Source organism: Copadichromis virginalis, linkage group LG23, assembly GCF_057382275.1.
Source record: "Copadichromis virginalis isolate Kocher_CV1m ecotype Utaka linkage group LG23, C_Virginalis_male_GT1.1, whole genome shotgun sequence".
Lineage (NCBI taxonomy): Eukaryota > Metazoa > Chordata > Actinopteri > Cichliformes > Cichlidae > Copadichromis > Copadichromis virginalis.
The window spans coordinates 5,382,694-5,398,709 of record NC_140639.1 but is presented as its reverse complement, the minus strand read 5'-3'; the positions used below and the strand labels follow the sequence as shown (position 1 = coordinate 5,398,709).

Here is a 16,016-nt window from a genome sequence, read left to right as displayed (position 1 = left end):
GCTCCTCAACATGTCCTGAAGTTCTCCAGAGGCCTGGTAACGAACTAATCATGTGATTCAGGTGTGTTGACCCAAGGTGAGATCTAAAACCTGCAGGGACACTGGCCCTCGTGGACTGAGATTGCCCACCCCTGCTTTAGGGTGTCAAAACTTGAACTTGATTTTCATTTTCAGGAAGTGCTATGAAGTCAAGGAGGAGGAATGAGTGAACATTATGTTGGTGTGCCCACAAAACACAACCCATTTTCAGAGTGCTCTGTTCATGCTCTCAGTGGCATGCTGGCACACACCACAGTTTAGGTTGTTTCCACTAAATGTCTTCCCCCTGATGCCTCAGGATGTTACAGCATAACAGAGTCACCAAGTCAACTCGCATCCCAGAATCTGATTCACCATTGCAAATTTGGGTCTGTTTGAATGAGAACATTTATATTTGCTATCTGTAGGAGTTTGAAGACCATGGTGAAAACGCGACGAGAGCAAGTGCGGTCACTTCCTTCCAGTCAGCAACCAAGATGATCCTGAAGAGCAGATTGGCCAAATTTAAATCACATACTTTTTTAAAATTATTTTTAAGTGACTGCATAATACATTGCATAATCCAAATTATTAAAAATAATCTATGATTCATCCCAAATTGATTAAATCTGAGCAAACTGTTCTAAAAGACCAACTACAACCTTTATGCCACAGAAGAAGAGGAGAAAATTATTCTTTTAAGTGGGTTTTTTAAGTGAAACTTTAATGTTCAAATTGGAGGGCACAAGTAAATTTTCCATTACCACATGAATGCTAATTTTAGGTCTGAATGAGGTCCTGTCCTGCACTCTGTGCTTAGCCTTGTGTGCTCTGCCTCTCTGACAGTTAGGTACACCAGCAGGAGCTGCTGTATAAATTATTGAGGAAAGGACACAAAAAGTGAAGAGTGAAAAGGCTTATTATAGCTGGAACATGCTGACATCAAGTTAATATACTAACTAACTAACATAGATATCAATACAGTTTTTTGTTCCTTCATTCATGTTTGGATACTTGCTGCCCTCTTAGCAGGCATCCAAACTGCCCCATAAACTATGCATAATAATTTATTGTCTTTATTATGTTTTTCCTTCAATTATTGGCTCTGTCAGACTGATAATAAGATACTGCACCCACAACCGATTCATTGAATTGTATTCTTAACTCCAAGTCCAGCACACAAACAGAATAGCTGACAGCCATCATTATTCTCACAGACGGCCAATCAGTTATTCCCAAACTCAGACTCCAGCCGGTAAAACATTCACAGGTTATTGAGTTCTCTCTCCAGCCTTTTTTAAAACCCTAAATTTATAGTTGTAAATACACCTCATCAACTGATGCTCTTCATTACACACACGTTGAAACCGGATAATCATACGTTTCGGATCCTTTATAGTAAAGATTATACTCCACATTCAGTGGGGCCTTCTATTGAAATGAAAACTGCGGACATGCGGGAAAACAGACGCCCGAGGTGCACACCTGACCGGTCTCAGCCACATAAGCTGATTATGCAGAGGAGGGACACAATTAACAGCAATCAATTGGTACAACCCAGCTGTCAGTGCCAAGCAGATCATAAGTGTACAAATGGAGATGGAGCAAGAGGTTGCATAACAGAAAAGCCTGCATCCACCTGACAGAGAGAGAGACTGCCTCTGTGCACCACATCCATTTAGGAGAACAATGGATAGAAACGCAAATTACATCAAAAGGTAAAGTGAGGAAGCTGGACCTGCAAGTGGCCATGCAGGTTACGAAACACAATGACACAAGCTTATTAGTTTTTACTTATTATTTTTAGTTATTTAGTTTTTGAAAATGTAGGATACTCTAATCTGGGACCAAATCAGGCTATTTGACCAAGTCTGATATGTATGGACAATATTCAACACTAATCAGAATTATAAAGCAAGGAGGAAAATGCAGAATTGTGAATGGATCCAGTTCATACGGTCCACCAGTATTGCCCTTCTGCTAAGAGCTTTAAGGTATACCTGTACAAGTTCTCTTCTGCCCAATTAGGAACAAACCCCATCAGCCTGTACCTTGTCCTTGTAAACACTCCATCAAGTCCAGGTGTTTGGGAGCCACACAGCCTCATTCAAACTGACCTGTCTGGGGCACTTTGGCCAGCAGCATCATCAGCCTTCTATACTCCTGGTACTTTTTGCTCTTGGCTTCAGTCCTGCCACAAAGAGGAGAGTAATAAAGTTAACTCAGAGAAAAATGTGCTTTTGTCTCTATAGGAGTACAAAGTCAAAGGATTTTCAGCCCTCCTACAAACACAGTTACCTGTTCTTTCTTCCTTATTAACAAAAATAAAACTAATTGAATATATAAATATGTTTTTTGGTTTAAAAATGTAACTACTGGGAAGAAGGTCTCATTGCCACCACTGTAAAGTCCGCTCTGTTTGTCTGTGCAGTTTTGTCATTCTGCAGATCAGTGTGAGAGCAACTTTATACTCTGCATAAAAACTCTACACAGCAAAGTACATTTGTGCACAGGTGAGCTGGGTTATTTTTTGATACTAGAAAAAAATTACTTTAACATTTTGATGAATAAAGAAACCCAAAATGCCTTTGTAGTTCCACATCTCCTCTTCTCTGACACATCCTAGAATGAAAAATGTGTTCGTGAAACTAGGCAGTAACAATGGTAAGAGAGACAAAGAAGGTGCAGTGGAAGTGGATGATGAGCATAACCCATCTTGAGGCGGAGGATAGTAAGACGGACATGGGGAGAGAGAATCATGTTGTATCTAATGTCATGTAGAAACTGTAGAAAATCTCAGTGCTTTACAAGGACACAAAGCCCTGAGATTAGTGGCTATAAAGCCCTCTTATGTTTGTCTAGCTTCTGTTTTATAACCTGTGCACATGTAGTAGCTGAATATGTTCAATCTGTGGTGGCACATATCACAAATATCATAAAAATCTCATTAAAGGTAATACAATCTAGCATAAACACAGACTCGTGAGAATGATGGCTTGTTATGTAAGAACAAGAGGGACAGACAGCAGATAGGTGCAACTAAGTATGAAAATATGAACTAGTAGCTATTACATAATATTTCACTGAAATGTTGATATTGTATGACAAATATTTTGCTGCCTGAGCAACCACAGTAGCGCTCCTGGGATCTGTGTGTATGAGCCCAGTCAAAAGTGCTCCTCCATGTGGGTGCAAACTCACAGGACTCCTGTGCAGTATTTGTAAAGCAGGAAGTTGGACAGCTCTTGAAGGATTGGCTGGCTGTGCAGGGCGACAAACTGTTCCCGACAAACCTGGCAGGAAGACGAGGCAGAGAGAAGTGCACTTTGAGTTAGTTCGGTTTAAACGTTTGACCGTTTGACTCTGGCTTGCTGACCAACTGAACAATGAATGGAGCACAGAAGAAGAAAAAAATCAAGGGATGCAACCAAATCTGGCAAATGGACCAGCTCCAAGAGCTGAAACAACTTTGCCTTGGCTGTATGTTTTCTCCATTTCTGCTTCAAAACCCATTTTTGTCAAATGTACTGAAAGAGAAGGTAGGGTGGAAAGAATTTATTAAAGAAGATAACAGGAAAAGATGAGCTGTGTTGTAATATTATTGCGTTAGTATTTCCATATTTATGCAGGTCTGGATATCACGCAGGTCTAATTAAAATCAAATTATTTTCCATAACTTGAAAGAACCCCATGATACACATTTGCTGGCTCGAGGTGACTTAATTTAATAGCTAATTAACAGTCATTCATGAGAAGATCATAGATCATCCAGCACAATATCACACGGAATCTCTACAGGCACGTCAAACTGCTTATCAGAGACCCTAAAACCTTTGCACCCTTCTGTAAATGCTGATATCGTACTGTGCAAAAGTCTTGAGCCACTCGTCATTTCTTTAGATTTTGTTGCCAAGGAGCCAAACTCTGTAATTTTCTTTAAAAAAAAAAAAAAAAAAAAAAAAAAAAGGTCTTTGACTTTCCTTTGGACTCATTTTCAGTTCAGTCATTGTGCCGAAACCTTTTTAGAGGAACTTGTTTTGTTTGTGTGCTGCACCTTAACTCTGACCTATGAATCACTTCAACATAAAAAAGGCACCAATACTCAAGGGACGAACCTGTGTTATGTTGTTACACATAAAAATGTAGCCAGTTTGTTACGAGCAGCCTGTCACAAAAACATTTCTTCTTCCATTTCTTTGCTTGAACCTATGAAAATTTCCAAAGATAACACAATTTGACAACCATGACAGCATAAAGTTGCATTTTTGCACCAACATGGTGATTCCCAAAGAGCAGTTAGCTGAAAGCTAATATCGCAGCACACTGCACCATGCATCCTTAAAAAGATATCCAAGAAAACCAGAAAGTAGAAAACAAAGTGGAGGACAAAAACCAAACCAAAACATGTGTCAGGACTAAACCTAGATCAAGCCTAGACCTTCAGCTTATTTATCTTCTCTAATGTTCAGTGAAAGCTAATCTGAAATCATCTCAGGGGAAGGGAGGCTGTCAAGAAGCCATTCTAAAGGAAGGGACATGGGGAGAAAAGACTGGTGTTTGCCAAATTACACAAGAACTGGACTGAAAATCAGCGATAACACATCTGATAGAGTCACGAATCCAGATTTGAAAGTTCATGGTTTAACTCCTCATCAGAACAAAATATATTAAAGTCAATATCAAATATTGACTTTCAAGCTTTTTAGGATTGTAAAAACTTTTTTTTGCCTTCTAAACTGTATTTGCATGTATGTTTGCAGATTAAGTGCTGTAACAATTTTCCTCACCATATATAAAGAAACGAAGAGTGGGTCAAGACTTTTGCACAGTACTGTAAATATACAGTAACATATACGGTTTTACTATCAGACTATTTCTCCCCCACATCTTGTTAAAAAAAATCCACACCACCTTTTTAAAGTTTATATGTCTGAACGTATCAGAAGAGCTAGAACTAAAGTTTCTTTCCTTTATGAGTTACCTTTATCAATTATGTTGTTTAAATCAGTTTCCTTAAACTTTTAATTATTGTTATCTGTGGGTGCATTTCACAGTGAATCAGAGGTGTACTCCACACCTCACCCAGCACTGATAGGATCCGTGCCCTTTTAATAGGATGCGCAGTCCAGAGAAATTGGCAGGTGAAGGAAGAATCAGTTGCCATTAAAACAAGGATCTACTTCGTGTGCTTAGGTGTTGACCAAGATATTTAATACCCTCCGTCTACTGCTGTGTTCAATTACCTGTGTAATGAGGAAGGCGTACACTCACACAGATGAGACGGAGAATATGCAAGGGAATAAATATAGTGAGAGGGAACTGCTTCATTGGTTCTAACTCCTCTGAGACTGGGTGAAGACATAAAATCCTGACTGCTCTGAAGCTACATCTACAGAAAATTGGGGCCTTATGGTAATTTGATCCATTTTATTCAATGCTGTGTCTCAGTCTGGGCCTGATGACTGAGTTTCAGCTGGCGGGGGCAGGCAGTCATTTATTCAGCACATCAGCCTGTCTGCTGGTGCTACCTGCAGCCTGTATATGTACAAAGCAGTGACAAAAGAAGTTTGTTTCACTGGCATCACCAAGCTGTTCTCCCAAAACTGAAGCACTAGTCATAGGTGCTGCACAAAATATTTTTATCACCTGCTTCGGCTGTAGAAATGCTAAAAGAAGCTCAGGTCTCAGTGATTTCAGAAACACAAAAACACTGCTCAGCTTCGACTAAAGAAAGCAAGACATAATCAGTGGTGTCATTTTTTAACTTTAATTAATCAGCAAAAGAAGGCAAGCACAAAACCCTGAATATACATGATCAAAACATGCTGGAAACAGCTGTGAAAAAATGAAGTAATCTGCACAGGCGGGAGCAAAAAAATGACTGCTTTAAAACATTACCTTGTTCATGGTGTCCACAGTGAGCGCATGCGTCCAGAAACAGTCATGAACTGAGACAAAAGTCAGACCAGAACTGAGAGAGGACAAGAAGAGAGGAGACAAAGGCATCATGACAGGTCACGTGCAGCAATTACATCACAGAAAAAGGACAAAAGAAAGAGTAGACAGTGGTCTATAAAAGGTAAGTGCACAGGACTTTATTAGAAACCTAGCAAGTCAACAGCAGTTATTCATTCAAAGCCAATTATAGTGTCATAAAGAGGGAATGAATTAACAGAATCCCTATTTGAGGTGATGAATGGACTTAATATGAGACTGCACTCCTATGGGATCATGCAAATACAGAGAGTGCCAATATCTGACTCTATAAAAATGATTCTGTAACACCAACAAAAAACGTAAAGAATCTTTTATTTCAGGCTTTTGACACGTTACCTGTAGCAGTGGAGAGATGTCAGCATCATGTGTGTGGAGTCCAGAGAGTGAATGAAGTTTGGTGGAAAAGCATTCTTCTGTTTAACTGTGTCTGGTCTCCTGTGAAAAGACAGAGAACAAAGCGCAGACATATAATACCTTATATAGTTATTTTCTCTAATGGTTCCTGTACACAAGCTTGAAATGGCCTCATTATGAACCGTGCTCATAATTCCCCAGAGTGAGACAGTTACCAATCTATCATTTTTGTTTATGTTTAAGTCTTTGTAAAAATAAAATCTTTCCACCATCCCCATCAATAGTGTCTCCTTGTGCACCTCAGGTTACTTCAGAAACTATGTGAGCTTTGCTTCATCGAAGATACGTTCCAATCACTTGCACGCACACATCTGCGAAGCAACAGGGGAAATTTGTGCAGACCCCAAACTCTGCATAAAACTTCACGTTAAGGATTTCACTGGTGTGGAGTAAGCGGAGACCCTGGCTACAGCTCAGAGACAAAAGTGGAGTTTTCCGTGGAATAGTCCTTCATGCCCAAGCCTGGAGGCAATACTCAAGTCAGGAGCATGACCCGGAGCAAGCCTTCTTGTTTTTTCCAACAGTCACAGGGTCAGAGTGTCCGTCCAGAGCTCTACTGTAACATCTTTAACTGTCTGACATATTAAGTGCCAAATGTCCCAGCCACTGTGGCCTTATCACATAACTACTTAACTATTGATAAAGTAAATGGGTACACATGGGTAGCCATGTAGGTCGAATATAGGTCGGTGTAATAGTCATTTACATTCTATACTAGTATAAGCTTCTTGTAAACAAGAATTTAATGTACAGTATATCAATAAAGACCAACTTTCCCACTGTAAAAAAACAACCTGTTTTATACTTTCTTCTGATAAAGAGAGTACACGCTATTTAACTTGAATGTTGACACATGCTGTCTGTGTGTCAAGGATCATTATTGAAGTGACTGCTGTTGCTTCAGGTGTGTAAATGTGAAACTAACTTTAGAGAGCAACAATGATCCTGCTGTTATATCAATGTGGAGGCATGCAGCTTGCTGCAGTTCACCAAATATGACACACACTGAAACTTTGTTTACAACAGCGTCTTTTATATTTAGATATCTATAAAAGTATAAGGTGCACAGTCTATATGCATGTGTCTAATCCTTGTGTGCACATTGTGTGGATATGTGGGGAAATGTTGGGCGTTCAGAGGTTTGAGGGAGAATATTTGGTGGAGATGTCATGGTATGACATGGTACACTTTAATGCAGCACACTGTAAAGACAGGAGGAGGAGGGGGAGTTTTTCAGGCCCAACTACAAAGTCTTTGATCTACAATACATGTCCTTGTCCCCAAAATGAAATTCACTTAAAACAGTTTTGAGCTCACTGAAGAAAATCCAGCATGTGGTCAGATGGAGACTAAAAATGAAAGCTGTGCTCAAAGTAATGCAGTGCTGTTCGATGAGACAGCCATTAAGGGGAGGTCTACCAGAATGAAATCACATATGGCTAATAGATTTGTAGGTGGAGTCACTGTACATTATAATGGCACCTTGTGCTAACCATTATGGACTGTTAGATCAGAGGCTGAAAGATAAGGAAGCCATAATGCCCATTAACAAGTTGACATTCTGATCCAAGAGTGTTCAGTGGTCTTTATTACATTAGTACTAATGACCAATGTTGGACCTCTATTTTGAACTACACATCTGTGGTTCACATGTTGACCAAATCTATCCACATTCATACTGAATGAGTGATAAATAAAAACCTGCCACGGTACAGAAAGATGAAGGCTGTGTTGTCTTTAGGCCAGGCTTAACTTCCATTAACTTTATAGTTACTGAGATTATTTCTTCAGAAAACCTTATCAATGAAATGTCATATTATCTTTTTCGCCAGACATACGCACAGATTGGAGCTTAAGAACTGTGTTTTATTTAAACATGTCTTTAATTAGAGCAGGGCGATATGGCCAAAAATATTTATCACGATATATATTTGAAAATTTGCGATAACGATATAACCGACGATATAATTGATGCGAGACAAAATACAACTCCACAACATTACTAGCGCAAAAAGACAACCTTCCATTTATTTTCACTTAAACAAGAAGCTGGTTTTTATGTACATTAAAGCTTTATAAAAATGTAACAGTGCAAATGCAAATTCCTTGCTGAAAGTTTAACCAAAAGGCATTTCCAGTAGAAATGGGCTGACATATCCTGAGCATAACCATGTATAATATCCACTGAAGTTAAAAAGAGGTGCTTTGCAACATTAAACTGCAGTGTGCAGTACGCATTTTTCGGACCATAAGGTGCACGGGATTATAAGGCACATTAAGCGAAACAAAGCAGTCAGATAAATCAAACTTTATTAAACTCATTCTTCTTGCTTCCTCCACTTCTGTACCATTGATTCATTAATGTTGAATTCTCTGGCAGCTGCTCTATTCCCATGTTGTTGCAGTATATTAATGACTAACCTCGTATTGTGGATGGATTATCTCAGTTGTTCTCCTGACTGAAGTTTGGTCCGTTTACAGCATCCTGCCATGCGATTGCATTTGTCTCTAACCATGAAGAACCTTCACGTTAACTTTTATAAGTGGAAAAGTGTTAGTGTTCGTCCTCCAGCTTCACTGTTTATGTTATGCTAACATAGCTGTGTCGCTAGCGATCACGTAGCACATCATTATATACCAGCTAGCCCAACTTCAGTAACCCTACAAACGTCAATGCTGTTTAGTTTCCTGTCTTCATTTATGTTGGAAGTGATAGCAGAGCTGCACGTTTGATTTTTTTCAGAAATCTCTCCGTCAGAACATGCTATATCATGCTTAGGTAACTAGCGAAACTAGCGAGCTAACTTCCGCTAGCTTCCTGCTAACTTCTAACTCCGTTAAATGTAATAACTTTTGTTTTCATGGATGCCTGGAAGTTAAACTTTATAGTTACACCTGGTAAAGCAGCAATGCTGATCGTTTTATTAAAGATGAAAGAATTTAGACAGTTTTTAACTCTAAGTGATGCTGCAGTGTTGTTTGACCTGAAGCACACGGAGTTTAGGACCCAGATTACTCCCAGATTTAAGAGCATCTTAGTCCGACAAATATGACAATAACAACGGCAGCTTGCATGTTCTGCAAAAAAATGTGCTTTGTCGTGTATCTGACAGACAAACACCAAACCAGTTCCACATGACTGAAGTTGCACCATTTTTACAAACCAATTCTGGTTCATCTGTTTCACTCAACAATCGGCCATGTGCGTATGAAAACAAAGGCACTGCGCATGCGCGTTTTACTCCCATTCTATCGCGATATTTCATTTTCCTATCGTTGCCTAACATTATACCGGTATTACCGTGAACGGTATAATATGGCCCAGCCCTATCTTTAATTGTCCACGTTTTTTTTTTTTTTATAGGTCGAGAAGTCTAATAAACTTTATTTGATTATGGACAATAATGTCCAGCTAATAAAAATCAATGTAGGAGGAAGAGCACACATGAATTTATTACTGTTAATGGATGCATCGCTAAGATTATTAGTCATAATTGAGCTATAAAAGTCACACTGTGGAATAAAGCCCTGCTGTGTGGACGGATTTCAACATCAATATTTATTTTGTGCTATGTGATCTCCGGGGCGCAGCCTGCTTTATGCTTACAGAAGTAATACAAATGCAATGCTGGTGATTCTGATGATGAAATTGGTGGTTAAAAAACATCCTGCCAATCTGCATCCCCTGTGTTCCCATTACCCTGTGCCTGTGCCATTCAAATCCTCTGGGCTGCCACAGACGACAACATTCTAATGGGAATGCAGAAAGAGCACAGACAGCCTGAGCCAAAGCTAAATCAAACACACAGGCATAAACCATGACTGTCTCGGTCAGTCTTCTTTTCCGTCTGTCCATTTTTCTTTTGGCTTGGAAATGTAGACTTACCAAGTGCTTTCAGTTCTGCTGTTTGAGCTTTAAGCTCAGCAAAATCAAGATTTCTGGACATTTGTTTGCAAGCTCGCTTGCGTATCAGTGCACAGAAATTTTTTTTTTCTTTTTCCTCACATGCACACATACACAAAAAACAAAAATGTCAGATTTAAATCACATAAGCCTAACAGAATGTAAAGGTAGACAGGGAGTACTCTGAGTCTCTGAGGTGAAACTGCTCTCTCTACAGAGCAAACAAGCAACTCTTATAGGGCTTGAATCAAAAAGACTGTATTTCACAGCACAGGCCTGGATTAACAACACCTGTTTTTTTAAAAGAAAAAAAGAAGACTAAAGGAAAAAGCAAGAGAACTGAGAAAAAGCCATCAGTACTCCCTTACTACTGCGCCTTCTTAAAAACGATACTGCTGGATCAGTTTACCTTAAGGAGATCATGCAAATATGTGTGGTTCTGTGTATCTGTGTGTGGGGAGTGAAAGGCCAAAGAAAATCACAATGGTTGTGTGGAGTCTGGCTCAGAATGTCAGCTTGCTTCCGCTGACAGCAAATCTCAAGTTTCGGACTGAACTCTTTCCTCCCTCTGACTTCTTCTAACCCTTGCCCTGTTTTGATATTCAAAGGACTGGATCTGTGGTGTACTGTAGATGTCAGACTGAGGAGGATGGCTGTCAGTCTTTGTCATCTGTGTCTCCAGTGCTCTCACTCTGTCATTCCTAGACTCCATTGCTGTCTCTCACTCTGTCTCCTTTTGTTCTCTGCTCACCTCTCTGTCTTTTCTTTAACCTCTCTATCCACACATTTCTAGCTCTTTGCAGTTTTGTAGATGGCAAAAAGAAATTTAGTGATAATTCATCTTTCAACATGTTGAATTCATTGGCATGTTATAGCTCAACCTCTCTTGGTAAATTCATCAGTACCAGAAGATGAATGTTTGGCTTTAAAGGAGTGAAGCCAATTTACATTTAAGAACTATTAAATTTCAACATTGAAATTCTAGTCATGAAGACAGTTATTTTGCTGTATGACAATTGTATAACTCAAATTTAACCCTTAAGTAAATTTTAAAAAGCATTTTTCAGGCTGTGTCACGCAATCTTTAATGTAGAGTACTATGCAAAAGTTCATTTTGCCTCCAAAAAAAAAGAGACTTGTAACTTTTTTATAGTGGTATCGAGCAAAACTTCTCTAGGCTTTCTTTGGGTATCGGCTGCCTGACCATTTTCAGAGGAATATTTTATTCATTGTAGGGCTGCACGATTTTGCATAAAATGAGAATCACGATTTTTTGGCTTAGAATTGAGATCACGATTCTCTCACGATTTTCTTTTCCAGTATAAATATTTATTGCACTTATTAACTGCACATCAACTTCGTAACAGTTGAGACTGAACATAAAAACAATAAATAAACATAAAAACAACAAATGTCTCACGTTTTGTTGTTGCTGCAAAATGTTGTACTGCTTGAAATTCCGTCTCCACCGTTGCTCGACACTGCGTGTATAGAGCAGGTAGTGCAACAATAGAAAAATAGTTGCGGGACGGCACTGTGTAGCGTTTGTCTAGGGTGTTGATCATTTTCCTAAATCCCTCGTTTTGCACAGTGTTGATGGGAGCCATATCTTTGGTCAGGTGATAAGTGATAGCCTCCGTAATTTCTTTGTGCCTGCGGGAGTTCGACAGGTATAGGGAAGCGCTGTATAAGGTTCCCGTTATTGATGTTTGGGTGGTTGACCGGGACAGATTTTCTCCTGCCACTTTCTCGTCATCCCTGACGTGTTCTCCGTTGTTTTTTCCCTGCTAATGTTAGCATCACACGGCACAGCTTCTGTATCACGTTGTATAAGGCTCCGCCCTTGTCATTTGTTGAGCAGGAAGAGTGAGCGCTTGTTTTCATGCAGAGTACGTCCCGGATCAAAATGCGGTACAGTCGTCGTCGTCGTCGTCTTTTTTTTTTTTTTTTTAAATCGTTGTCATTTGGAAATGAGATCGCACATAAGTATGAATCGAGATCGCGATTTTCTAACGATTAATCGTGCAGCCCTAATTCATTGTAAAGTCAGACTGGCCACTACAGGTCTTATGGAGTTATGAATTAAAATGTTAATTTTTTTTTGTTCAAATCATTATCAATATTTACAAAGGAGAGCATGGGAGAGGTGCAACATCGAGTAAAACACTATGCAGGTCTTGTTGTGTTTTGGAGCTTTACAGCCAATTGTGTTGGGGTTGTTGTCAAATCTGACGTAATTATGATTTACTGATCCACCACACGATACCATGTGGAAAGCTTCTGATTGGCAACATTTGATTTTTCAGCGGGGTAACTATCATATACACACTGCCAATGTAGTAAAAGCATACCTTTAAGAAGAAAACACATGCTTACCTAAGGGAGTTCAAGCTGTGCTGGAGAATAAAGGTGCTAATACCAAATATTGATTTTCGAATTGTGCAAACTCTGTTTTTTCCTTATATACTGGATTTCCATGTATGTCTGAACATATTTCAAACAATTGCTGTACCCGCTTCCCATTTCTTAGAACAATATAAAGAAATTAGGTGTGGTTAAGAACCTTTGCACACTACTGTAAAAAGTGCCTCTTATTATAGAAAAATAAGTGGAATATATTTCACCATTTCTCACATGTTAATGCTTTCTTATCTTGACTGACAGATTTTGTAGCCTGTGCAGCCTCTTCTTATTGCATAATCCCATCTTCTTCAAGTTAATAAGGTATTGAGCCAGTTATTTGACTTTCATTACTAGATCTATAAATGAGGCTTTGTGGAAAGTGGCCTGAACTTATTTTTCAACTCATTTCGATCTCAGTTCCACTTATAATTGAAACAGACAGTGTGCTTTCAAACTATGCTTTCAAAGAGGTTCCTAAAAACCTCTGATGTCATTTTCTACTTTATGACAAATGCGAAGATATTTCAAAGTCTGAGTATGCAATTAGTGAAAACAGCTACAGGAGACAGTGTGGCTGAAGTGCCTCGAAGTGCAACCTAACGGCCCCAAGGGAGCTCTAATTTCCACATTTCTTTACCTCTATAAGCTAACAAGAGATTTGTCGAGTAGTCTGAAGGTACATTTCTAAAATTTGTGACTACAAAAGTCAAAGGCAACCAAAAGAAAGAAAGAAAGAAACAAAGAGCCTGAAGTAATTACCCGCATTGTGTTCTTGTTCTAGGTCAATAATGGACCTTTCAGCTGAAGACATCAATGGGGTCACTTTACATATGCTGTGGGTCAAGGTTAACAACGCAAGAGGAGAAACTGACAGAAACAGGAGAACTTACTCTTTGGTGTCGTGGCTTATCTTGAGGTTTATGTGCTGCATGGTACTCTTCAGCTGGAGAGACAAAAGGAAAAGACAGAGTCAAACTCTTAAATGATACTGGAATTCTGCACAAGATGTTCCTCCTGTATTGGTCAGGCTCTCATTTAAATCTAGTTGTTTAATGGACATTTCAAAAACTGAGAAAAAAAATAAACAAAACAAGGTAAAGGGCTAATGATCATCCCTCTCTGAACTAAAATTGTTTATAGTAGACGCTAGAGCAGGGCGATATGACCAAAAATATTTATCACGATATACATTTGAAAATTTGCGATAACGATATAATTGACACTAGACAAAATACTTTACAACTCCACAACTTTATTAGTGCAAAAAACAAACCATCAATGTATTTTCACTTAAACAAGCAGCTGTTTTTATGTGCATTAAAGTTATATAAAAATTCAGTGCAAATGCACATTTCTTGCTGACAGTTTAACCAAAAGGCATTTCCAGTGGAAACTGGCCGACATATCCTCAGCATAACCATGTAGAATATCTACAAAACTTAAAAAGAGGTTATACACACACACACAATACAGTAATATTATGTTGAAGCGCAGTACGTATCACTCCGCGAGGCTCCTGCCAACGATAGCCGTAATGCTCCAACAATCCATCAAGCGGTGCGGGTTCATAGCTTAGCAAAGTCGTACTAAAGCATTTGACAGATTTTCGAGCGCCGTGTACCACATAAAATCATTTCGAGGTCAGTAAACACAACCAGAATTCATACATAAGACACACGGGATTATAAGGGGCACTGTCGATTTTCAGAAAAATCAAAGAATTGATTTTAAGTGTGCCGTATTTTCCAAAAAACACGGTAATAACGACGGCCCGCTAGCATGCGCTACCAAAAATAGTGCTTTGTTGTGTATCTGATGGGCGAAAGCTAAACCAGTTCCACACCACTGAAGTTGCAGCATTTTTACAAACCAGTTCTGGTTCATCTGTTTCATTCAACGATCCGCTTTCGCCCTTCTCATTCTCCGCCATGCTTTTTCCGCCATGTGCGTATGAAAACAAAGGCACTGCGCATGCGCGTTTTACCCATATTCTATCGCGATATTTCATTTTCTTATCGTTGCCCAACATTATACCGGTATTACCGCCCAGCCCTAGTAGACGCCCAACACCCTGACCTGATTATAGGCTGAAAATGTCATTATTCGCCACCAAAGGGTTTAATAACACATAGAATAGTTTCAGACATTAACTGCTTATTTAGATCAATGAATACATGGAGCGGTACAGATACTCCACCAAGAAGAATTAAATTAAAATATCTGTGGTTTTTGTCTACAGTTAGGATTTTAGTGGTCCAACCCCACAATAAGATTGATTTTTAAAAAAACAAAAACAAAACAAAACAGGGATCGATTCCAGTGAATCCAGCATTCACTTACACACACAGGGACAGGGGGGGAACATCTAGAAGTTGCATTTGTATAAGAGATTGAAAAGAGAGCCATAGTAGAAAAAATGTAATTAAATTGAACTGTGCACTGTGGGTAATGTAGGCTTTGACTCCTTAGATATCCATCATGAGTCCAATACTCATGTATGAGCCACCAAGAAGTGGCTTCCATAGGGCTATTATCCACTTAACCCTAATAAATAACTAGCAAACCAAATTAAAAGGAAGGATAAATGAAATGCAGCATTACTCAGGCTTTTACTCATAGTTATTGCTGATAGAGAGAAGACTTGGTCCCTGTAAGATTGGAGTCCATCCATTTAGCTGTGCCAAACATGTATATCAGGTCAGTCTTTCCTTGACCCTTGGAACCATGCCTGGGTGGGAATGAAGGGTACTATCAAGAAAGAGATACTTCTAGGAACAGGCAACCACACTGATGAATTTGCTTGCCTTGCACTGAGCCTAAACTAATGTTATTTTATTCTTTTCACTGTTGGAATGGAGCGTTGACGCTGGTTGATGCCATTTATTACCTTCAGAGTGAAACACATTTATCTGTACTAAGAGTAGTCCAAGTGCTTTTAATGTCATCGCATATCATTTTCACTGTTCAGAACAAGTTGAACTCACAGCATTATGATTGAATGGAAAATGTGTTTGAGTTTGTTTGTTCCCAATAATTAATGAGCTCTCATTAAAACAAATTTGCATCCATTTCCTTGCTTTTTAGGTCAACACGTGGACTGCAACACAAACAGGCAAATAATAATCATCAAATCCATGTTGAGTAGCATGATGGCTGAGTGATGAGCCTTTCAGTTTGGGTGGCTTAGGTGTCCATTAGATGGATGCTTCTATCAGTCACCGGCTGTTTTTGACTCACCGTAAAATCTGTTTTGTCAAAATTTGTTTCTGGATTGGGTCAA

General features: G+C 39.1%; 1 protein-coding gene across 1 annotated transcript in view; it reads right to left on the bottom strand.

Moving 5' to 3' along the window:
* polrmt (polymerase (RNA) mitochondrial (DNA directed)) overlaps positions 1 to 16,016 on the bottom strand; it is a 55,568-nt gene that overhangs the window by 1,006 nt on the left and 38,546 nt on the right. Inside the window, exons 16-20 of the mRNA XM_085450033.1 lie at positions 13,627 to 13,679; positions 6,352 to 6,450; positions 5,917 to 5,989; positions 3,220 to 3,311; positions 2,136 to 2,209 (exon numbers count right to left, since the gene is read on the bottom strand). Of these exons, the coding sequence (XP_085306159.1) occupies positions 2,136 to 2,209; positions 3,220 to 3,311; positions 5,917 to 5,989; positions 6,352 to 6,450; positions 13,627 to 13,679 (391 nt within the window). The remainder of the gene's footprint in view (positions 1 to 2,135; positions 2,210 to 3,219; positions 3,312 to 5,916; positions 5,990 to 6,351; positions 6,451 to 13,626; positions 13,680 to 16,016) is intronic.